The sequence below is a fragment of the Sciurus vulgaris genome (genome assembly GCF_902686455.1).
Source record: "Sciurus vulgaris genome assembly, chromosome: 14".
Lineage (NCBI taxonomy): Eukaryota > Metazoa > Chordata > Mammalia > Rodentia > Sciuridae > Sciurus > Sciurus vulgaris.
Genome location: NC_136475.1, coordinates 10,049,670 through 10,074,760, shown reverse-complemented (window position 1 = coordinate 10,074,760; position 25,091 = coordinate 10,049,670). Strand labels below are relative to the sequence as shown.

The window sequence follows — 25,091 nt, the reverse complement described above, 5'->3', positions numbered from 1 at the left end:
GTATCCTTGAACTGAGGACACTCCACATTTCCCTGCTCCACTTTTCATTTCACGTAGGTCTCACAGGAACCTGGCACTTCCCTGAGCCTGACATCCTGAGTCCCATTTTCTAGAGAAGAAAACCGAGCCTCTCTCTCTTGCTTGCAAAGGAGGAGCACAGCTGGAATGAAGCCCCAGCCAAGCCCTCGGCCACGCGGCTGCAGACATGCAGAGCTGCACAGAGAGCTGGCCCCGGGGAGCAGCTCACTTGCACTGCTATTTGGCCTCTGTCTTCGCAGCCTCATCGGGCGTCTCCCCATCAGAAGGGAGGTCGCCCCCGCTGCTCTTCACCTGGCTCTCCAGCTGGCTGAGCCGCTGCTTCACCTTCATCTGAGCGGCATTGTACTCGGCCAGAAGCCGAGCAAACCTGGTCTGCAGTGCGTCCAGGGAAGACTCCAGGTGCTCCACCTTCTCTTCGATGTCCTTGGGGTCTGCCCCAGCCTTGGCCACGTCCTCATCGATCAGGTTGTCCTTCATCAGGATCTGCCGTCCCTTCTCCTCCAGGGCCTTCTTGGCCTCGGGGTATTCCGTGAGGGCCTCCATCAGATCATCCTTGGACAGGCAGAACAAGTCCGAGTAACCGATGCTCCTGATGTTGGCTGTCCTCCGGTTCCCCGACTTGCTTCCCTTGATGTTTAAGATGCTGATCTCCCCAAAGTAACTGCCGTCGCTGAGGACCACAAACTGGGTGATCCCGTCATCGGCCACCACGGCCAGCTTGCCCTCCTTGATGATGTACATCTCCTTCCCAATGTCCCCCTTCTTGCAGATATAATCCCCAGGGCTGAACACTGTCGGTCGCAGCTTCAGCACCAGCTCCACCAGCAGCCCCGCCTCGCAGTCCTGGAAGATGCGGACCTTCCTTAGGGTGTCCAGGTGCACGTTGATGGCGATCTCGGCTTTCAGCTTGTCTGGAAGGTTTTTAAGCACCTCCTTTTCATCCACTGTCTTCCTATTGGCCCACAGGTAGTCAAACCAGCGGATCACCCGCGTCTCCAAGTCCTTGGTCACCTTGCGGAACTGCATGTACTGCTTGATGGAGTCGATCTTTGCCTGGAACTCTGCCCTCGAAGCGTTCATGTTCGAGATCATGGAGCCCACGTTGCCCACAATGGTGGCAAAAATCAGAACGCCCACCAAGAAGTCTATGACCACAAAGAGATACTCCTCATCTTTCACGGGGGGTGGCGTCTCACCGATGGTGGTCAGGGTCAAGGTGGACCAGTAGAGACTGTAAATGTACTTCCTGGAGAGGCGTGCATACTCTGGCTTGGAGATATTTGGGTAGACCCAGGAGTCTGTCCCGAAACCGATGAACTTGGAGATGGCAAAGTAGATGCAGGCATTCCAGTGGATGATGATGAGGATGTACAGGACCAAGTTCCCAATCCTGAACACATTGGGGTAGTTGGTCCTTGTCTCTGTGCGGTCAAAGAACTCGAAGAGTCGGGACAGTCTCAGTAGGCGGTTGAACCTCAGTTCCGGGTAGTTCACACCCCACTTTATATAAGCCAGGTCTGTGGGGACCAGAGACAACACATCCAGCTTGAATTGTGTGGACTTGCTATAATGTTTCCACAGCCTCTTAGTGTCCTTGACCATCAAGCCTTGCTCAAGGAAACCTGAAGAAGGAGAGGAAGGTCATGTGGCATCAGAGAGCCTGGCTTTCTTTGATCACGGATAGAGAAAGGTATTTTACACCATGACTAACAATACGCAGCGATACGTATGCAATGGCAGCAGCTTCAAACAGGAAGGCCACCGCTGTGGGAAACTCACGCGGATAGTTTTTCTTCCACGATGTTCCATCTGATGTGCTCTATTCACTTTTTCAAAACATAGATCAATTGGATAATGTTGAAAATAGATTGGGTATTATCAGCATTGGCATCCTGACCTTTAAGCTCCCTGTTATATTTTCACAATCAGTGCCAGAGTGAGGTTGCGAGGGAAAAGGGGAAGGGTGACTAAATAATTTCCCATTCATAAGAAAATTAGGTTACAAGCCCTAACAATCTCTTCATGGAGTCCATAAAAAATAATTAGGCCTGGCACGGTCGCACACACCTGTGGTCCCAGCCACTTGGGAGGCCGAGGCAGAAAAAGATTATTACATTTTAAAAGAGAAATGAAAATTTAGGTCTACTTATATAATTAATATACAATATAATTTTAATATATAATTATATAAATTTATATTTGTGTATATATCATTTATATAATTCTATATTAATGTTTATCAATTTTATAATTGTATATGTATTATCTATGTAGATCATTTTTATATAATCATATAACATTTTATACATTATATATATTTTTATACAAAAATTTTATTGTTTATAAATTTATACATGATTATATAAATTTATACATATATAGTTTTATGAATTTTATGATTTATAAATTTTATATAATTAATTTTATAAATTATATTTTATGCATTAAAAATATATTTTATTTTATAAATTTTATATTATAAAGTGTTTTATACATATTATAAATTAATAATTATTTATATAATGCTCAAATCAAATATATAAATACATATAAAATACACAAAATTTAAAAATGTAAAATTATAAAAATAAAAAATATATAAATTAAAAATGTATAAAATTATAAATTTTATATGATTTATAGATTTTATATAATCTACCTTATAAAGTATTTCATATATTTTATAATATACTTTATTTTATAAATTATATAAAATTTATAAAAGTATTTATTTATATGTTCTTATTAATATAATGATGTAATATTTATATACAAATTTAAATGTGTATGTATAGGCGTGTATTTGTTTTTAAAGGGGCCTTTCAAAGTTAACTTTCAGCATTATGGTGCACTAAAGGGTTCACTGCCTGGGATTGCCTTGAAAGTATGCCAGGCAGCAAGGAGAAGGGACGGGGTGGGCAGGGGAAGGGCAGAGGGTAAAAAGCTGGTAACTGTGGAAGGGTGAGGGTCATGGGGGTTCATAATACTGTTCTTTCTGCTTTTGTGTCCACTTGGGAATATTATCATACAAATTTAAACGCATAGGTCCGAGCCTATCAAATCAATTGCACCAGTCTCTCATGGGGCACGACCTGCCTTTCAACCCCCCACCCGGGAGTGGGACGCTTCTTCCTGGTTGCACACTAGAGTCGCCCAAGCTGCTGGACATCTGGGATCCATGTCCAAAGCGTCAAACTGGCCCAAGATGGGCTGGTCACGGGAATTACGAGGGGTTCTGACCAGTACAATCCATCAAGGAGCTCGTGACCGACTTTCTTTTTTATTTTGATTTTTGATAATTTCAAACGTGCACAGAAGTAGAGAGTCATGCACTGAACGCTTTTTTAACTTTGGGAAGCAGAGCGTCCCTCTGTGGGTTCAGTGCGATGCAGAGGGTTTGAGCCTGACATCTGGGGCTCTTCTGACAGGTTCTGGGTGCCGCTGCCTCTGGTTAAGGGCCCCACTTTGAGGCTAGATGGGGTAGGACTTTATCTCTGTTAAAATTGAAAATTGAGTTGGCTATCCACCCTTAAGGGCCACTCCACCTCCAGCCCCTGTTCTTCATATCATTCTTCCATTACCCACTCATTCTTTGGTAACCTTGGGGGGACTGGCTCCAGGATCCACCTACCTGCCCTGCCCAAGGATACAAAAACCCTTGGCTGGTGGAACCTGAGACTGCGGAATCTGCATACAGAGGGCCGACTGCAGGTGTTCACTGAGTGCTAGGGATGTCGTTAGCATTCCTGTGCCTTGAGACGTCTCCACACTTCTTTGAGACTCTTCTCTCAATTCTGACGACTTTTTCCCTGGGACTATGATCCACGGCCACTTGGTTTCTACCCTTCCCTCTCCCTCAGTTTCCTGAAGAACCTGGTGCTGCTTAGGGCAGTACCCAGGCAAGTGGATGTCTGAGTGAGGGTGTCTTGTTCCACCGAACCTGGTTGGGATCAGGGACCGTGGGCCCAGTGGGCTGTTCACTGAGCTCTGAGTCTAGGCAAGCTAATGCAGTGCAGCAGAGTGGCAGGCCCCGAGGCTGGCGGGTCACCCACGTAAGTCTCAAGCAGTGCACGGGAGGTCTTGTAAGTTGTAATGCTGGGCACCGATGTGGGAGTGTGGGGTGCCTGTCTGGCATGCCTGGGAGTGTCTGTGGACTCTGGGTAACTCACGCAGGGTCTCTGGCCTTGCTTTCTAAATGAAAAATGGAGACCGCCATCCTGCACCCCTTGTCTTGTGCAGTAGTTGAGAGCACAGGATGTTTGGAATACTTTATAGACCATGAAGACACATCAAGGTGTGCGGCTGTGACCCGGTGCTGTCACAGTGACACTGTGGCACGGGTCTTGAAAGAAACAAGCAGGGCTTCTACCAGTCTTCCTGTGAGTTAGAAAGGGGGCCTGAAGGGGGCACAGCTCTATCCTCAGGGGTGGTGACAGTCCTGGTAGAGGCAGCTGAAGGAGGTCTTGTCCTCCTGGCACTGTCCTCTGAAAGCTACTGAGTAACTTTCCCTTCTGCTCTTGCTACCACTCTTAAGTCAGAGCATAGAGGGTCCAATCGGATTGAAGTGTGCCTTCTTGCCTTACAGATGACACAAACAAGGTCCAGAGACACAGCTTGACCTGCTCAAGGCCCTTCAGTCTTCAGGGAGAGCAGAGCCCAGGGCTCAGGCGTTCTGAACCCTGCTCAGAGTCCCATCCAAGGTTCAGCATAGAGGGACCTGGAACAGCGGCATTCATCCATCATCCTGGTTGGATGGTCCCCAGACCTGCCTGGCCTCTCATGATCAAAGATAGGTCCTGTCCAACCTGCCTTTCTGGATCTCTCTGAGCACCCACTGTGGTACCCAAGATCCCCCATCCCAAGGTCTGTGGCCTGGCTTAGAGAGGTCTCCAGGCCTGGGGCACACTCACCTGTCCGAGTGCGCACCAGTATGTCCAAGCCATAAATGACATCTGATGAGTAGTCCAGGACCAACCACAGCATCAGGTGATCAGACTGAAGCTCATCGAAACAGGCCCTAAACAAACCCAGCATGAGTCAGGAGGCAGATGGCTGCTTGTCAGAACACAGGCCACGTGGCAGCTCTGTACCATAAACATGGCTCATTTCATGCAGTAACAGTCCTGCTTCAGGGCTATTACCCCAAAGTAACAACCCAGGCCTCTGAGGAGGAAACACAGGTTTCCCCCCCTCCAGTATGGGGGACTGAACCCAGGGCCTCGTGCATGCTGGGCAAGTGCTCTACCACTGAGCTGCGTCCCCGGCACTGGAGACCCAGGTTTTGAAAAGTGGTTCTGTTCCACCATCATGGGGCTGCTGAAAAGGGTTAGGGGCTGGGAGTGTGGGGCAGTGGTAGCAGATGTGTTTAGCATGCATGAAGTGCTGGTTTGAGCTCATTACCAAAAGGGAATAGGAGAAGAGGAGGAGGAGATGGAGGAGGAGGAGGAGGAGGAAGAGAGCTGGAATTGGCTCCAAAGAGTGACAGCGAGCTACGAACCCCAAGAGGTGCACTTTTTCTAGGCCTCTTGGTAGAGTCAGGTATGGGGTTAAGGACCTGCCCTTTCCGAAGTCACATTCCAAAATAAACATGACAACTTCTGAGAAATTAACAATTGAACAAGCCAGTAAACATTTTCTATCTTTTCCTCTTTAGGCTCCAATTCTCATAAGACAACACCCGAACTCCCCTGCTAATCTCAGAAGAGCAGCAGCCTGACCCTGTGGCCCGCCCTGTGGCTTTTTCAGCAACCCCGAAGGCGGCTCCCACCACGCTCTAAGGAGCAGCAGCTACTCCTGAGCCCTGAGTCTGACTTACACGCAGGGAGCATCAGGCCCATCCTGCTAACTTGCTCGGCAAGGTCCCACGTCCCTTCCTTTCTCACCTGTCCTGCAAACCCTTAGGAGAGCTGATTGTTCCTTTTTCAGACAATCCCAAAGACTCCTCTTATGCTGGGATAGTGTTATGACTTGGGTTTTAAATGTCTCCTGAAGGCTTATGTGTTAAAGGCATGGTGGCCAGCCTGTGCTCCTCCTGGGAGGTGGTGGGACTTGAGGAGGTGGGGCCTAGTGGGAGGAAGTAAGGTTACTGAGGGCGTGCCCTTGAAGTGGAGATGGGGACCCTGACCCCCCAACACCTCAAGCTGCCATGAGGTGAGCAGCTTCCCCCATCACCCACTCCCCATGACATTCGGCTTTGTCACAGGCCAAAAAGCAAAAACTGGCCATCAATGGAGACTTCTGAAACTGAGCTCAAACAAACCTTTCCTCCTTTTAAGTTATTTATCTCAGGTTTTTTGTCACAGGGACAGAAAGTTGACTAACACAGGGCCTCCTCTGAATCCCTGTCATGCAGCATGGTCAGAAATGCCACCATGCAGTCTCCCAGAGCAGTGGCTGTCTTCTTGCAGTCTTGCTCAGGAATGCCCCAAAGCCCACTGTCTAATGTCAGAGGGGAAGGACTTGCCCCTGCATCCTGGCTCAGCAAGGGTACCGTTCACCCTCCCAGAGCTGCATACTGGTTGATCTTATAGCACAAGACCCGGGGGCTTTCAGAAGTGCAGCGACCTGCCTCTGCATGCCTGTCCTGCAGGCTTGCCTATGAATGCCCCCAAACCCTCCAGCTACTCTCAGGAGAACAGTGTATTCTGCATCCTTGTCCTGAGGGTCTGCTAGGAAGGGCCCCCAGGTCCCTGGCTTACCTGGAGAGAACAGCAGTACAGCCCTCATCTCTGCTCAAGAGCTTACAGCCTGTACACTTTCCCAGAAATGGCCCCAACCCTCTGCTTCTTGCCCTGAATCCTTGTCTGGTGGCATGCTCAGGGATGCTCCAAAGGCCCTTAGTGAAGATGGCTTCCTCTGGGGCCCTCACCCTGCAGCCTTGCTCAGGAAAGCCTCTGGTCTCCCTTCAGAGGAGCAGACTCTTTCCCCTGTATTCACAAACAGCACTTCCCAGGAAAGGCTTGAACTCCTCTGTGTTGGGAAGTACTAGTTCACCCCTGTATCTCCCACCTGCAGCCGCTTAGAAAAGTGCCAAAGCCTGTGCGTCTCTTCAGAAAAGCAACAGCTTCTTTTAAACCCCCAAAGTACATGCTTGCCTAGCAACACCCCCAAACCCACATCCACCCTCAAAATACTAGCAGCTTCAATTCACAGTAGCTAAACTATGGAACCAACCTAGGTGCGCTTCAACAGATGAATGGATAAAGAAAATGTGGTACATATACACGATGGAATATTACTCAGCCTTAAAGAAGAATGAAAGGATGGTATCTGCTGGTCTCCCTGGATGGGGCTGGAGACTATCATGCTAAGTGAAGTAAGACAATCCCAAAAAAACAAAGGTTGAACCAAAGGTATTCTCTCTGATATGTGGATAACTCATAATAAGGGGTGGGGGAGGGAAAAATAGTTTACTGGATTAGACAAAGGGCAATGGAGGGAAGGGAGGGGGCCGGAAATAGGAAAGACAGTAGAATGAACTGGATGGAACTTTCCTGTGTTCATACACGAACACACGACCAGTGAAACTCCATATCATGTACAACCACAAGAATGGGCAGTTATATTCCATGTATGCATGATATGGCAAAATAGACTCTACTATCACCTATATCTAAAAAGAACAAATAAAAAAATAAAAAATAAAAATAGCAGCAGCTTGCCCTGCTTTCCCGTGCAGCAACTGGTCCAGGAAGACCCCAAAGCCCACGGCTTTCCTTGGAGAACAGCACTGCCCCTGCGGCATGCTCAGAGACGCCCAGGCCCCACCCCAGGAGAGCAGCACCTCACCCCTGCCTCCTCCTCACACTTGCTAGGGAGGCCTCAACGTGCCTATTGCACGCCCAGCTTGCCAGTGGCTGAGAGCACCCCATGGCCCTCTTTGAGAATCTCCTGATTTTATAGATGGAGAAACGGAGGCACCAGAGCTGTGAGGTGGCTGAGGGGGGACCAGGACCCTGAGCTCCTGGGTGACCCCATCTCCTAGCCACTGTCGCCCCGCCAGCCCTTCGCAGGTGAGGGTCCAGCCCCTGCGCCTACCTGCACACGAGCAGACACCAGTTATAGAAGACGGGCATGGCGATGGCAGTCAGCCAGCGGTAGTAGAGGTTGCTGGAGGGGTCCACCACAAACGCTTCCTTCTTTCTGGAAACACAGACACTCAAAAACAGTTCAGTGTGTTGAAAGGCTACGGCTTTGGGAGGGGTTTAGAGGCTGAGGGTGATTTCAGGTTGACACTGGACAAGAGCCGGCACACATCAGGGTCCTCTCGGTCTCAGGGGGTCACATGGGGTGTCCCTGAATGGGAAGACAGTGCAGACTCTGGGGTTGGTCCCTCCCAGCCTAACTCCCCAGGAAGCCATGGTTGATTAGTCATGGCAATGACATCTCGTATGACATGTGGCAGCGTCCCTGCCTTCAGGAGGCTGAAAGTGAAAACGTGGTTTGGCAATGTCGCCAAGGGCTGGTTTGGAACCATCTGGGAGAGCTTTGCCTACCTGCTGATTCCCAGGGCCCACCATGCATCCCCAGAGCTGGGCCTAGAGATGCGCATTTACACCTGGCCTGGGGGTTTCCAAGGCAGCTGCTTTCCACTCAGTTCGAAACCGAGTGTGCCCTTGGGAACCCTCCCCGCTTCCCTCACTGCATCTGCGCTCAGAAGAGGTTATTGATTTTGTTATTATCATCTACTATTCCTAAAGTGTGAGGCAAATCACCCCACTCAAGTATACCCTAAGAAATTAGTGGTTCAATCCCAAGAAATTCTACAATTTCTGACCTATTTCCAGGAGCTCCTGGGAAAGTCACAGACATCCTGAGACCAGACACATTTTGAGGTCATCCATAAAAAACCAAATCCACACACTGGGGGTGGGAAGTCAGACAAAGTTTTGGAGTCACGCATCAAACTCTGTTCTGCAGGAAAGGGTGTGGCTTGTAAGTTGTTTTCAAAACCCACCCCTGTATCCATTGAAGAACTGGGCTCAATGAGGGAACCAGAGAGTGGAAGTGAAGCGAAATTCAGGTAAGTCAGCATAGGTTTGTGATGCACATGCAGACAGTCCCGGGCTCAAAAGGTTCAACTTAATGATTTCTTTGACTTGAAAATGGCGTGAAAGTGATATGCATTCAGTAGGCCTTGAATCTGGATCTTTTCCCAGCTTGGTAACATGCCATCTGATTCTCTCTCTATGCTGGTTGGAGGCGTGTCACCCAGTCAGACACGTGAGCTCTTGCTACCATATATAACAGGCTTTGTGTGGGAAGGTTCTGCTCAGCTGTAGGTTAATGTGTGTTCAGAGTGTGCTTCCACTAGGCTGGGCCATGCTGGGAGGTTTGCTAGGTGAGGTGTATTCAATGCACATTTGACTTGGGATATTTTCAACTTAAAAGTGTTTGTTGGGATGTTGCCCCGACTCAAGTCAAGAAGCATCTTTAGTGGCAAATCTCAGAGTCAAGGCCTGCAAATGAGGCCAAATTCAGATGCATTTTCATATATTGCTGTACCATGCAATTGTTCCATCTGCATCTTCACGCTGGTCCTGCTGGTATTCATGGCTTCATTCTGCTTCTTCTTCATATTTTTTTCTTTCCCTATATGTATGATACTGGTGATTGAACCCAAGGGCTACATCTCCAGCCCTTTTTAATTTTAATTTTGAGACAGCATCTCGCTAAGTTGTCCAGGCTGGCCTTGAACTTGTGAACCTCCTGCCTCAGCCTCCTGAAGAGCTGGGATTACAGGCGAGGGCTGCTGCACCTTCCCTGCTGCTTCCTCTTCTTTATTGGGTGCTTTTGAAGGGTTAGGTATTATTCTAAAGGTTATGTAAATTAATATTTATAAAAGTTCTTCAACACAGGCATTATTACCCCATGGCACAGTCGAAGAAACCAAGGTGAAAGGTAAGAGATTTTGCCTGACAAAGACAGAAACCTATGGCAACCGCCTTTGGCCCCCTCTGATTTCACTCTTCCACATTCTGGAAGAAGGCATGCGTTGAGAAATAAATGTCTAGTCCTTCAACAGTCATTGAAAAAGACCGGTATGCTTTTACTGGGCACTTGCTAAGGAAATAATCAAGAATACATGCAAATATATATGTAGCAGAGCCATCACAATAATCAAAAAGTGCAAGCAATCTAGTCATGCCCTAGTAGAAGATCATCAATGGAATTCTGTGAGGTCGCCTGATGATGTTGTGGGAGAATATGCAGCAATATGGGGAAACTATTCCTAATATTTTCTAAGTTAAAGAGCAGCCAGGTGTGATGGTGCATGAGAGCGAGTATGAGACAGGACGATTGCAAGTTCAAGGCAAGCCTTGGCAACTTAGTGAGGTCCTGTCTCAAAATCAAAAAGGGCTGGAGATGTAGCACAGTAGAAGTGTCCCTGGGTTCAATCCCCAGTACCAAAATAAATAAATAAATAAATAGCAGAAAACAAAAAAGTTAAAAATAATAGTTAATTCATTTTCTATTGCTACCACAACAAATTACTACCAATTTTGTGGTCAATCTGTAGGTCAAAAGTCCACTATTAGTCTCTCTCCCTAGACTAAAATCAAGCACAGTTTTAATCTGTTTTGCAGGCTCTCCAGGAGAATCTGTTTCCTGATTTTTTGGATTGTTGGCAGATTTCAGTTCCTTGCAACTGTAGGACTGAGGTCCTTGTTTCCTTGCAGGCTGCGAAGTGAGGGCCAGTCCTCGCTGCTGTGCTCCGAGCCTGCGGCGCCCTTCCTCCATCTCAAAGCCAGCGATGGTGGCCAACTTCCTCTTACTCAATCTCCCCTCCTTCTTCCCTTTCGTCTCCAACCCACTCTTTCACCGTGGCTTTTACTTGAAGGACTCGTGTGATTATACAGGGCCCACCCTGAGAATCCAGGATATCCACCCATCTCAAGATTTCTAAATTTAATCACATTTGTAAAGTCCCCTTTGCTACATGAGGCAAACTGTTCCAGGGATCAGGACAATAGAGACTTCTTTTTTACCTTCCTTTTTTGGGGAGGGTGGTGAGGGGACAGGAGGACCATTCTGCCCACCCCAATGATCAATATTTATTGAACATGTTTATCAGGCACTGTTTTAACCCTTTGCACAGCTCTGTAAGACACCATTGCAATCCCTTAAGGTCATGGGTCAAAAACCCCAGATCACAAATTATAAGCCAGAAAACTTGACACACAGACCAGCCAGGTAACATTCCCAAGGTCACAGAGCTCTTAGGGGACTGAGTTGGAACACAAATGTATTTAGTAATTATCTTACATATATTATATCTATTTATCTATTCAATATTTGTGCCTAGAAAAAAAAAGTTGAAGGAATATTAATAGGTTAAGAGGGGTTCTCAGTGATATATGGATTCCGCTGTTTACAGAAAATGTACTTTGTGTCTGCTTATGGGTGCTTTTCTTGTCTTCCAAGTTTTCAGCAATGAATACATGAATAAAATGGTGTTGGTTTACATTTAGATCTTCGGAGAATACCTCCACACTTGAATCGCAGCCTATTTAATATATCAACTGCTTTAAAGTCAAATTTAGGAGCAAACTCACATCAAATAGCTGAGTCCCAGCCAATCACAGCTGCTGAGCTTCTGTCAATCACGGGAGACCGCTGATTTAAATAAGGCAAAATGCCCGGCTGTAACCAATTGCTCTGTCTCCACCTCACTTCCGTTTTCTGTCGGTAAATGGTGCATGGTCATGTTACAGCCTGGAGCTCTTAGAACTTGTTTTGGGGGGGAGGAGGTTACTTGTGACTAAAACCCAATTAAGATGCTTAAAGTCATTTTGTTGTGATTTTGTCTTTTGCCAGTGGAAGACATTTTTCAAATCTTAAGTGAGAAGAGTCTGTGCCTTCTTGAATCTACTGTGATGTGAACCGTTTTTTGGCCTCTGGAGTCTTAATGCGAAGTCGCCAGCAGAGGGCGCTGCACACAAGCTTATCGGGCGCGCCTATCCCAGCGTAGCGTTTTTACACAAGGCTCCGCTTGCCTTGTCCAGGCCTGTGGTTCTGGGTTCCAGGCCCTGGCCTTTCCTCTGGCTCCCAAACTGCAGAGGGTCTAGGAAAGATCTAGCATCATCCAGCTGCATCCACAAATCCACCCAGGACTGCTCAAAAAGAACCTATATAGTCCAGCAAAATGATGCCCAATTTGGAAATAGTTATGGAGACCTAAGGAACTAAGTGAAAATAATGCCAGACATGCGATGGAAAAGTGGAAGAAGTGTCCAGGGAGAATTATTTTCCATATCTTCTGTACCCAGGGGTCCCCACTGGAAGACACTTCCCAGTTTCATCTGTTGGTCTGTGGCTGCAGTGTGGGCCCATGAAACTGGCCAATCTGGGAAGGCTTAAGAGCCTGGCCCAACACCATCCACCTCGTCCTTACCCACATCTCAGCCCCAGAGCACAGCAGCCCAGAGTCTGCTGTTGAATTACTCTTCTATTGCTGCCAGAAAGATTAGCACACGTTTAGTGGCTTAACCTGAAAATCCATGATCTTGCAAATGAATGGTCTTGCTGGACCTCAATCCCTGGTTTCCAGCACCGCAAAGCCTCTCCCTGCTCAAGAGACTCAATACAGGGTGTCTAATGTCAGGTTTGGCCTTAAATTCAAGCACATATTACAGCAGCTATTGTATTGTTGAAATCACTTAATTTTTGTTAATTGATGGTATTTGAGTCTTTGGATTTGATGTCCAAATTTATGCAAACAGATAGAACTCATGCTTCCCTTATAGAAGGAAACAAGAAAAAAACAAAAACAAAAACAAAAACAAAAACCTTCCTGAGTAACAAAAAGGGAAGAGAGGAAAAGCCTTGGCACACATCTGTCAGTTGGAAATCGAGAAACTGGCATTTCGTGATGGTATCAACAGTTCTGCCCTATAGCCTTTGGTGAAGATTCCTTTGCCCTTGGTATTCGGTAAAGAAGTATCATGTGAGGCTGGAGAGTTGTGCATGCATGCCCTGGTGCACACAGATAATCTTGCACACGTGCACACAGATAACCTTGCACACGTGCACACATACACTGGTTCCCAGGGCTCTTGGATGGCACTTGTGAGAATCAGGTGTCACCCTCATCTGCCAGCTCAGTGTCTGAGACAGAAGGAAACCACAGTCAGTCATCCTTTCAAGAGGCAGGTCTCTGGAAATATTTAAATTCCCTCTTTCCATGGCCCTGCCCATGCCCTCAAGATGGGCCCCAGCCCGCCTCAAGATGGGGGTATTTCACTGGCACACAGGAGCTTGAGGTACTAGAATGGACAACACATTCACAGCAGTGAGGCAACCATCCACTGCTCGGCCAAGGAACTCCAGATAGCCACACAGGAAGTTAGAGCTTAAGGAGTTTATCTGACAAGACCTCTTTGTTTTATAGATGAGGAAAATGAGAGTCAAAGAGATAAAAGGACTTCCACAAAGAAGTCATATAGACCTTGTCCCCTCCCCTCCTGGACAGTTGGGTTTCCAACCAAAGGAACAGGATTCTAGAATGTTCTACTGATGCTGGGGGTGGGAGGGAAGTAGGAGTGTTCAAGGGGGGAGAAGACAAAACTGGAAGCTAAGGCGGGGAGGGTGGGAGGGCCTGGGAGGGACATGGCTCTGCAGGAGCCTGGGTACTCACTCCTCCTTTGGGGCCTCCTTTGGGTTCTTGGGGGCCTCCTTTGGGTTGTTAGAAGCTTCCTTTGAGTTGTTAGAAGCCTCCTTTGAATTGTTAGAGGCATTGGTGTTGCTTCTGGCCAGAGGCCAGGCGCTGTGGGAGGCAGAGACTGGGAATCAGTTTCAGTTGCTCGGGACCCCAGGTGATTCCTCTATCCCCTCCCCAGGTCTCCCAGTTCGCAGCTTAAAGAACACAGGCCTTGTTATTATCCGGGACACAAAGTGTCAGGGACGAGTTGGCTCTGGTAAAGCCTCAGGGGAAGAGAGGACCCACATGTGGCTAAGCTGAGGTTTTGGAATAGCTGAGAATTGGTGGGAACTGACAGTCTGAGTCCTGCCCAGCTTCAGTGGACCTTTGCCCCCAGGTGGCGGAGTGAGCCTTCGGCACCGGGATGACACACCCTGCAGCAGCAGCACCTGCTACCCTCGCAGGCGCAGGTGTGGCTCTCAACCTCTGCCCTCCCTTGAAAACCCAAACACGTTGCCATGTCAATGAGCGGGGGGAAAAAGTGACCGCAGACAGCGCCCTCTCCATGTCCCTCTTTCCTCTGCTCCCCTCCCCACAACAGTGATCTTAGACCTCCGGGCCCCGCCACCTGATCCACGTGAGAGCCACCTGTTCCACGTGCGGACCAGATCTCCAGGCTCTCCCCGGTCAGCGTGGTTTTTGACACAGCCAGTTCAAGAAAGCTGGGTGGCCTCTCAGAGCTGCAGGAGGCTTCTTATCCTGTCCCTGGTCACTACAGATAGCTCCCAGGAGACCACAGGGACTGGGGCCAGTGATCAGAGACACTGTCACCTGTCAGGACCTTTCTTCTCTGATGCTGGATATCCAGTCAAAGGCCATTTTGGCTCCTTCTCTTGCCCTGCCAAGCCTCTGTCTTCCCATCTAAGATGTGGTCATGAGTTCTATGTTGGTCCAGCTCATCTGAAAATCCCCCAAGGAGCAGACACCCCCGTCAGCATCAGGGGGGTGCAGCTGCTTTGGGTACACACCTCTGTGCCTCAATATCATGAGGCCAAACCCACACAGGGGACCAACCCCTATCTCTGCATACATCTTTCTTTGAAAGTTGGGAAGTGGCCTCCAAAACTTCAAAAGCCTCCTTCTCCAGGAAGCCTCCCTGGGTTGATCAGTCACCACCTTGCCCCAACAATACATCACACTGGCCCTTCTGATGAGTAGCCAGGGATCTGTGGTACGCTCAGGATGTGGTCCTTGTCCACCCCTCTGCTCATCTGGTCACACTGGGAAATGCACCAAGAGTCATGAATGAGGACGTAGCATTCATGTCCATCTGTTAAGGTCATAGGAAGATGATTTGATGTATTCGTTTAAGGAAGTCTTCGTTTGCTAAAAAGGAATTGACAAGCCAGTCTTGCCAGTTGGCTAAGAAGCCTCCTTCCCCCCCGCCCCCCTTCCCATCTTTTCTTCTTCCTTATCCGTCTGCCATCCCTCTGTCTTTCTGTCTTAGCTGTGGAGCACGTAGGCTTGTACTCACGGAGCATGCTCGGGGTCTGGCTGCCCGGCCAGCGCCCAGGCCCCCAGTCTCCTCCCAGGGAGCCAGAGGTTTGTAGTTCCAGGCCTGAGCTCCCTCCCCAGCAGGCCTTCACTCTGGTGGATTCTGCCATCTTTCCCCACAGAGAAGACAAAGTGGCTATCCTGTAGTGGTCACCAGCAAGAAACGACTGACCCTGAACTCCCTTATTTTATCTTCAGAATGCATGTACGTTTCAGGATCTCCTGCACAACCTATACTCTAAAGACATCGCCTCGCACCCTCAGACACGCGGATGTGGAGGGAGGTCACAGAGGAGGCGCCAGGAAGATCCGTCACTCCTGACACTTGGTCACCTTCCCTTCCCCAGGTCCGCATTCCGCCCCTGGAGCAGCCCCAAGCTGGAGCCCTTCCCCCCCGACACAGAAACAGACGGCATGGTATCTGACAAATCATATAGGGACCATCTGTTCTGCAGCAATCCCACACCCCACAAGTGACCTAGGGCTTCCGCCAAAGAGAGATTTGCGACCTTTTCGAAAGGTTCAACCTTTTTAAACCTTTTTTTTCCCCTCCAGAAAGCAAGTTCTGAGTGAGAGTCCACCTTCCTGTGGGGCTGGGAGAGGCCAGGTGCCCCTCCACATGTGACCTCTCCTTGCAGACTGACCCCAGCGTCCTACAGAGACCTCTACTGCTCAGACGGGCCTGGATCCCAGTCTCGCTGTGGGTGGTACAAGAAGATGCTCAGAGGCTCTTTCCCGGTAGATCTTCCCGCAAGAAAGCACACACTCTCCCCAGGCCCAGTGGTTCTTACCCTGATGTGGGACATGGATGATTCCCCTCCAAAATTAGACCAACCTGTGGACCTTCTTTCCAGAAATGCATGTATATCTAGTATAAAATTGTGGGTACAATATAGGTACCCGCTACCGAGGGTCCTGGTACAAAAGGCCCTTCTTTCTAGCAAGATGGGTCACAGGGCAGTTTGGGATGAGGGTCCTTGAGGGAGAGAGATTGGCAAGACCCCTGATGAATTCAGGGTGCTCCGTGTAGGAGGGGGTCAGATGAAGCTGGGCACTGGGGCTCAAGGACCTCCTTCCTGCAGGCTTCTTGGGCTCTGCTGGAGGATGCCTGAGCACCCAGCATCGCCCCCGACAACAGATGTCTTCTTCAAGGGATCTTGCTCCGGGCCAGCCAGGCTCATCCGAGGGGGACCCGGGAGAGCAGGTGATTCCTGTTGCCCGGCTGGTGTAGGTGGCCTTTTCCCTTACCTTCTCCCTCTGTCTGGTGGCTCCTGGCTGCCCACGTGTGACTGAGCACTGCTTTCTTGGCTGGACACCTCCTTGAGCTCAGCTCCACGGAAAGGGTCCAGCAGAGAGTCTGGTCTCGGGTCCTTGCGGCGCGAGTGCCTGGTGGCCCACGTGCGCAGTGAGATGATGAGGCGTGACAACCTGGAAGGGGACAGGCAGCCATCAGAGGAGGAAGGACAGAGCCCTCTCCCCGGTCTCCGGAGGTCCTGCAGAAGCAGAGATGCGGGTCGGGGGCTCAGGTTTGTATATCCACTCTGCAGGGTCTTCTTTTTTGGTGGTGGTGGGGGGATTGAACCCGGAGCACTTGACACTGAGCCACATCCCCACCCTTTTTTGTATTTTATTTAGAGACAGGGTCTCATTGAGTTGCTTAGGGCCTTGCTGTTGCTGAGGCTGGCTTTAAACTCGACATCCTCCTGCCTCAGCCTCCTGAGACGCTGGGATTACAGGTGTGTGCCACTGCACCTGGCTAAAATCAGTTCTAAGCAACCTGGAACTGAGACACGAATTGTCACATACCTTGATTCAATCACACTCTTGTGTCCTTGGCCTAAGGAAATACATTGCAGCATGAAAATATCCTTCATGGATATGCTGAGAGCTGCTGCTGTTGACATATTTTGAAGTGACTGCCCACCCATCTTCAGCTCTGGATAGCCCCCTTCCTTTCCTTTGTGGAGGGAGTAGGACCAAGGACATTATCCCCACTTCTGCTTCAGCCAACAGGACAAGTGTTGGACAACTGACTCAAAACAAGTCATTCAAGCCACTGAACAACCCAGAGCCACTCCAAGCTGGGGCTGGGTGTGTCCACTGCATGGTGAAGGCCATTGTCAGCCTGCTGCCTGCCGTGTGAGCAGAGAAAGCCAGAAGTTGGGGAGAGGTACAGAAAAGAGACCATGACACTGGACAAGAGGATGAGGAAGAAGGCAGCTGCCTTCAGCCCGCCTCCCAGGGGCCCCCTTGGTTCCATTTCCAGGACAGTTTTAGTATGAAGCAGTGCCTGCCCCAGCCCTGCCCCAGCCCTGCCCCCACCCTATCCCAGCCCTACTCCAAGTCTTTTAATCAGAGCTGACTTGAAAGTGTTCTCTGCCTTACAATGAAAGAGACTTAAGGCAGCATTTGATCAGTAAAACAAAAACACTGGGAATCTCTTAAATGCCCAGCTACCATGAGCCAGTTAATAAAACATGGTAGAATAGCATCCTCCACAATAAAAATTATGATTTTGGGGTGATATTCTTAGGTGAAAAGCTACAGAACACATGACTACGTAAAACTATGGTGCTGTAAAATAATTTGGTGGGAAGAAACAACGAGCCCACAGTTTGCTGAGTGCCTGTCATGGGCCGGCACCTGGCCCTGAGGCTGCTACGGCTTCCCACCAGCCAGGCCCCGTGAGACGGATTCTAGACGAGGCTTGGAAGGTGAAGTGACTTCCTCAATCTGGTGCAGCCACGCAGCTGGGGAGAGGGCCACGGAGCTCGGAGTCTTGCTGACCTTTCAAATACCTTTGCAAGAACACACGCTATAGAGTCCAGACAGACACCCGTCAAAACCTGCCAGGGCCATCTGCCACCACTGCCTTGGCGTACGTACCACGATGTCAACCCAGTGGTCACCCTCGGCTGGCTGGTCTGAGCACCTTCTCTGGTTGACTTTCTTTCTTTTTCTGAAATCTTCCAGAATTGAGCAAGTACTTAAATATCAATTTTTATTAAATTGATTTCAGATAAAGACAGGTATTCTCCCCCTGCCCCCTTAGGCTCTTCTGAGCTCAGAATACCTGATCCAAGAGGAAGGAGATCGTCACTGAGAGATTTCAGGCTACTCGGCTTGCCCTGATCTCCAGACTTCAACTCCGCTCCCTTCCCTCCCTGAGATGTACCCTCCTGTGCTCTGCCCCAGTCTCCCCGCTCCCAAGTGAGGGCTGGCCCATTACCTGGCAGGCCCTTGGCCAGTGAAGGAGCTTTGCCTGGGTCCAGCCGGTCCTCTGGTCTCCATGGCGATCCCTCCATGCCGAGCTGCAGGTGACTCCTCACATGGCAAGTGGCCCCTAGCAAATCAAGTATGCAGCCAGCTAAGTTGATTTCAAGCTCACGCCCCTCCTGGACACAGTCAGGCGCGAGGTGGACAGGTGCCTGCTTCGTGAGGGAACCCACCACCATTGCGGGTCCTCAATCCAAGGGCTTCCACTCACCTCCTGCAGGTCCTGACTTTGGGGGAGAAATGTGATCATTTTTTTTACAGCAAAACTGGTCAGGGAAGGCGGCTCATGTCCAGCTCATGTCCCCAGCCCAGGGGATGCTGGGGGGAGACACCAGCCAATGTTGACTTGGTCCCCCTCAGAGTGCGGGATGGAGTGGTGTTGGGGGGCGGTGCCTTCCATCTTGAACCACAGAATGATTCCAGAATGAGGATTTTGGTTAGAACACATCTCTGTGCTGAAATCCGACCCTCTAGGACCAGGTCCTCCCGGAAGCCATCTTCGCCCTCCGTCCCACCTCCTGTGTGCTCTGCAGTCACTTCCAGGGCAGTCCTGTGTGTTGGTCTGGCAGCTCTCTGGTTAAGGGGAGGTTCCCAAATTGGCGTGGCCTTGGCCTCGCCCTCCAGACACAGTTGAAATAATTTGTTCGGTGCTTTCAAATGCAAATGCCCTCGCCTGCTTGTCAAACCCTGGACAATGTGCCCTGCCATGCAAATGCCGGGAGAGTGACCTCACCCGCAATTCGGGGTAAGAAGCATGTGAATAAATAGGACAGGGGACCCCTCCGCAGGAGCCTGTTGAACTGCTTGGAATAAGATGGGGAATGTGTTTGGGGTATTTGTCTTTCTTGTGAAACCCCCTAAGGCTGAATTTGACCAACTTGATTACAAGTCAGCCAGGCTCTGGCCTCTGGGGATTTGCACTTCATTCTAGGAGCCTGAGGAGGCTAAGCAAGGCCAATTAATCCCATCACGTGGCCAGGTCCAACCTAATCAGCTTTTCTAACGAGGTGGTGGTTGAAGCAGGAAGCAAGCATTAACGTGGGGCGGGGGCAAAGCTGCAGTCTTCCCGGGACAGTGATTAGAAGTCAGAGTCCTTGAGCCCCAGGTGCTGAGCTGCCTCTTCTAGCATCCCTGTCTGCTCCAGCACAGGGAGCTCACCCCATCCTGCGGCCTGGCCAGGCCCTGTCTGGACAGCTCCGAGGGCCAGCAGTGTTCCCCTCCCTCCGTTTCCCCTCAGCAAGACCACGTTTTCTATAGAAGCCACACAGTCAGGCAGCTTAACCTCCTGCAGGGCCACCATCACATCTGGTTTTCCAGGACAGACCCCCACCCTTGCCCTGTCCTCATCTGCTGCTCCTCCTTGGGTTCAAGCCTCGCCCCTCACAGATGTTCTCCTGTGAGCATGTTCCTGAATCGGGCAGGGAGACTAGGCCACCTTCTGTTACTGGGGACAAGCCAGGAAGTCTCTGTTGACTTGTGTGCTTTTGGTGGTCTCTGGTGGTCGCCGCTACCTGCCATCAGCCCAAACCCAGTCTTACAATGCAGGCTGCTGCTCAAATAAATGGTCTTAATTTGTGTGTGTGTGTGCTGGTGACTTTGTGGGGATTGAGGACCGGGCTTCACACGTGTCTGTGTCCCCTGATGTTTGGGACCCTTGGTCTTCAGAGGAGTCATACTAACTTTCCTCTCAACACCATCTCATTCCCAATATAATGCACCAGCCACCTGCCATTTGTCGACGGCTTCCTGCCTGTCAACACACACACCTTAACATCAATCCACAGACCCTTTGAGGGGATGGAAGTCCAGAGAGGGTAGGTCACTCCCTCAAGATCACAGGCCAAGTGGCAAAGCTGAAATTTCAATGTCATCCCACCCAATTACAAAGCCTGCCCTCATCCCCTCCCTGAAGGTGCTCTTTGAATTTTTCACATATGGCCCAGATTAAAATAAAAGGTAAGGGGACATATCTGAAGACCGAGCCCTGAGGCATGCCCCAGAGACATGGCTCTGGTCCCTCTGGCTGCTGGATGTGGACATGGCAACTTCATTCCCAAACACCTGACGGCGCTGTCCACACCCAGACCGTTAGGAAATCGCTCCTATCTCATCTGCCTTCACACCCTTCGGAGGCCCCGCCCACAGTCCACAGCAGATTCCTCTGCCCTCCTGATATTCTGTAGGTAGCAAAGGTGGGCCTCACATTCCAAAGCACCTGGGACAGTTACAGGAGAAGGTGGCAGGGGACAAGTGAGCCCATCTCTTGAGTCCTTGAGTGTGAGCAACTGGCATGGGGTGGGATGGCAGCTGGGCTGGGGCCAGTCACAGCGTGGGTGCCTGGAAGATCCAGAGGCTACCGGGAGGGTGGAGGTGTTCTGTCCCCACCCACTCTAATTCCAAAGTGAGCTCACAACTGGCAGCAGCAGGAGCCACCACATGTAGACTGTGTGACTCTCATGCACAGGGAGGCAGACAAGGAGGGAGCAAGAGGCCTAGATTCAAATCCCTACTCCAGCACCTATTAGCAGGCTGTTCTGTGGACTGATCACTTACCCTCTCTGATCTTAAGCATCCTGCTCTTCATAAAGGAAATAAAGAAAAAATTGGCAATTTCATGTTGATCTAAGTATTGCTCAAACTCTCAATCCCAGAAGGGGATACCTAGCCCCCTAGAAGAACAGGGAGAGCCTTGGAGCCCAAGGGGCCACATATATGACAGTGGTCCCATAAGATTATAAAGGAGCTGAAGGTGCCTATCGGTTAATGACGTCGTACACACTATGATCATACAACTAGGAGTTGCAAGTCTTCACCATTAAATGACGAATGACCATAGTTACTTGGTTTCACCAAGCAGATAGATGGGAGATGGAACGAGAGAAGAGGAATCCAGAGTCTGAGGTGACTGACAGCTGAGTTCTCCAAGGAGACAGAGGTCCTGAAAAAAGGGAGAAACTTCTGGCAATCAATGCAAGAATGGGGAGCTAGAAACTTCCAGGGAAATACAGAGGCAGGAGAGTCTTGGGGTTAGGCCCTGTTGTGCCCGGAGCTGGCTGAGGGGTCTGGAATAAGGGATTGACTGGGCCTCAGCCTCTGTAAAATGAGCAAACTAGGTCGGGACAACCCTGAAGCTTCCCTCTGATATCTCAGAAACTCGAGGCCCCTGAAGTTGGCAACTGGCCACGAATAAGGCCAACTAGAGCAATAAAATGAAGTGGTTGTTTTGAAAGATGAGCTTCAACCTGAGAAGCTCAACTTTAAATGTATTTGTAGAGAGGAATTCATGCTGGTGAGATGAAGGTTTCCTTTGCCCTTTGTCACGGGGCAGGACAGGGGTTCCCAGGAGAATGGGAACTGGTAATTAACTTTGCACTCTGTGGAGTATGTGGTCTCTTCCTCCTGTCACTTTGGGGACATAAGAGTACGACCTTTCAGCACTAGACTGAAGAATATGAAACTTTATTTTTCTTTTCCTCTTCTCAAGCCCCAAGGAACTTGAATGAATGAAGTCCACAGCCATTGGACACATGTGACCAGGAACCAAAGCCACTGCATTTTAGAGTCATTGGTCCTGGAGAAGCAGGTTGAAAATGGGTTTCTGCAGTGATAATTGCTTTGGGCTCCACTGGGGGAGTCGCATGAAGAAAGAAAGCCTCTTTCCTTTAAGGCCACAGACCCCATGCCCAAAGCTCACTCCTAAACAGCTGCGCCAGGTGAAGGATGAGGGTTTGGGGTGCTCTCTGTCCTCACTGGGATCCTCTGCAGCATACTCTTTTGTCTTTTTCTATTGCATTATCTTTAAAAATATGCCAAACGGTTCCTCGATAATTGGGTCAAACAGGCAGATCTCAATAACAAAGGAAAACTCAGGACATTTTTATTGCTGGATGTTAATATATTGCAGGGTGTTAATATATATTTTTTTCATCCAAAGGAAGCATCTTCACCCTTCCTTATGACTTTACATTTGGAAAATAACTCCAATAATTTAATAAAAGGAAATGGAAAACGGCCTATGATTTGGTGAAGAACCTGGGGCAGGGAAATTCCAGGGGACAGGGACATGGTAGCTCCCTCCTTCTGGGACGGTTTCAATCGGCTTCTTGGTCTCATTAAAGATCATCAGTGATTATTATTTCAGTACACAAAGTCTCAACTGTTTATCTGAAAAAAAGCTTTTGAAAAGAACTAACATTTCAGGGTAAAGAGGTGCTATATTCAAACACCATTTCCCTCCCAAAAAGAGTGATTTGAAACTTAAAATTTTGTATGTTCGTTCAAGTTGATTTTATATGGAGAAATTGCCTGTGAAGAGAGAGATGCTGGTCCTAGCTGGGAAGTTGGGGAGGGAGACTGGGGCCATGCATCCATCCCTGAGGCTGCTCCACCTACAGCCTGAACAGGTATTGGCTCTCCTTGGTGACTCGGAACATTCTAGAAACTTCTATGCGTCATCCTACTTCTGTTTCCATAAGATAAAGAATATCTCTTTCCACCCACATAGTTGAGAAAGGGGGTCAGGAGGAGGGAGGAAGACTAGGAAAGGGAAGGAACTGGGGAATGAAATTAAACAAATGCTGTTATATGTATGTACCAATATAGCACAATGAATCCCACTATTGTGTTTAGTCATAATGTACCAATAAAGAAAAAAGAAGACTCTCTCTCTCATGAAAGAAGAATTCTTTCTTGCTTTCCTTTTGAAATCTCTGTGGTGTTTCCATGGGATTCTGTATTTACCTGTCAACAAGTTGTTACTATGCCCCAAATGGACCTCAGTAAAACTCAGTCGGTGGTCAGTCTGGGAAAACATGACTGGGCACAGGCAGGGAGGGAATGGCTAATTCCAGATGCCTGGTTTTCTGGGTTTATCCGAGGTCAAAGGAAGAGAAGAAGAGCTTTGCCTGGGGCACCAGAGAAGGCCCGGGGGGAGGGGAATCATTCCCAAGTCTGACAGTGAGGGTTGATTGAGTGCTTAACCACACAGCAGGTACGGTGCCAGCCAAGAGGGTTGTATTCACCATCTGTCTTAACCACAACCCAGAAGGTCAACACTGGACTGGCTCATATTGCAGATGAGGAAACAGAGGTTCAAAGCAGTTGAGCAACCTGCCGTAGCTGGTCAGCTGTAGAGCCAGAGTTCAAACCTACATGGCGTTCCTTCCCCACCGTCTAGACCAGCTATGGAAACAACCTGTGTCAAGCATGAAACAAAAAGCCCATCTCACCTGCTGAGGCCATTCTCGGCACGATCAAGGTCTCTGTCCACCGTCTTTGCTGTCAAGTGGGTCAGGGAGGGGCTGGAGTATTGGGTGCTGACCTTGGCCATCTTGCTTGTTACATTCAGTCCCCAAGGTGGTGGCTAAAATGAGAAAACAAGGCAGATACACCATCAGGGCCAGGAAGCAAGTGCAAACCCAGCTCGCCGTAGACAAGACACGTGCCACTCTGCGTGGCTCCCCAGGAACTCGAGCACATACGTCCTGGTTCTCAGTCAGCTCCTGCACGCTGCTCTTGCAACTCTGGGTTCTTCTTTCCAACCTGAGCACAAGTCCTTTCACTCCTTTGCTTATGTCTCTACCCGAAGAGCTATTCGGAGTGAAGTGCTGAATGCACCAATGGTCGAGTAGGTATCTGCTGGTAGGCAAGTATGGTTCTCTGGGAAAATGCAATGTCTCTTTTGACCCTGGCTTTCTCATGTCCTTATTCATATATCGTAAAATCTGGCATATGTTTTAGTAGTTTCCCTGAAGCCTCTTTTCAAACAAAGTGTGAAAAAATAAGTACCAATACTTGACATTCATAAAACCTTTGCAAAAGGTGATGCGGAGTCCAATACTCACTTCATCTCATTTAATCCTCACAGTAGCCTCACGTCATATCAGCTTTTCTTCACTGTGAATACCTGACAAGAGCAACTTAGAGGAGGAAAGCTTTATTTTGGCTCATGGTTTTCAAGGGCTTCTGTCCATAGTAGGCTGGCTTCATTGCTTTGGGTCCAAGACAAGGCAGAACATCCTGGTGGTAGGATGTGTCAGAGGAAAGCCGTCAGTTCATGGCAGCCAGGAAGGAGAGGAAGAAGGGGCCAGGGACAGGATATAGCCCACAAGGGCGTGCCCCCAGTGACCTACCTCCTTCTACCCTGCCTCAGTTTGGATGCCTACAGTTTCCACCAACTCCTGGTAGTCCATTCAAATGGTTAATTCACTAATTGGATTAATCCATGGATGAGGTTAGAGCTCTCATGATACAATCATGCCCTAGAAACCCCATCCATGAACATTGTTGCACTGGGGACAAGGCCTTCAACACATGAGACTTTGGGGGACATTCCAACTCCAAATCATAATACCTCATGAAATAGTTGAGACTTTTATTCCTATTGACCAAACTAAGACTCAGAGATGTTAAGTAGCTTGTCTGATCAAACCAATAGATAAAACCTACCAAGGTGGCATGTTCTTATGCCAGAAATCGGTCTACGAACATTTTCCCTTTGCAAACGTTGGAAGGAATGCACACTCGAGAGTGCAGAAGAAAGGAGCAGATGTCAGGGCAAGGCTGATGTGATCGGCCAGTTCCA

The 25,091-nt window shown here is 49.1% G+C and overlaps 1 protein-coding gene across 3 annotated transcripts; it reads right to left on the bottom strand.

Annotated features, from left to right (window-relative positions):
* Nucleotides 1-237: 237 nt before the first annotated feature.
* CNGA3 (cyclic nucleotide gated channel subunit alpha 3) lies at nt 238-23,837 on the bottom strand (the record flags this gene model as incomplete). Of its 3 annotated transcripts, XM_079111329.1 has the most annotated exons (6): nt 238-1,661; nt 4,950-5,056; nt 8,077-8,181; nt 16,481-16,660; nt 18,462-18,575; nt 23,737-23,837. In XM_079111329.1, 6 exons carry the CDS (start codon nt 23,835-23,837, stop codon nt 256-258), a joined length of 2,013 nt encoding a protein of 670 aa, XP_078967455.1. In that variant the 3' UTR covers nt 238-255. The 3 variants fall into 3 exon arrangements, with proteins under 3 accessions (XP_078967455.1, XP_078967456.1, XP_078967457.1); XM_079111330.1 differs by lacking the exon at nt 18,462-18,575; XM_079111331.1 differs by lacking the exons at nt 8,077-8,181; nt 18,462-18,575.
* Nucleotides 23,838-25,091: the final 1,254 nt, after the last annotated feature.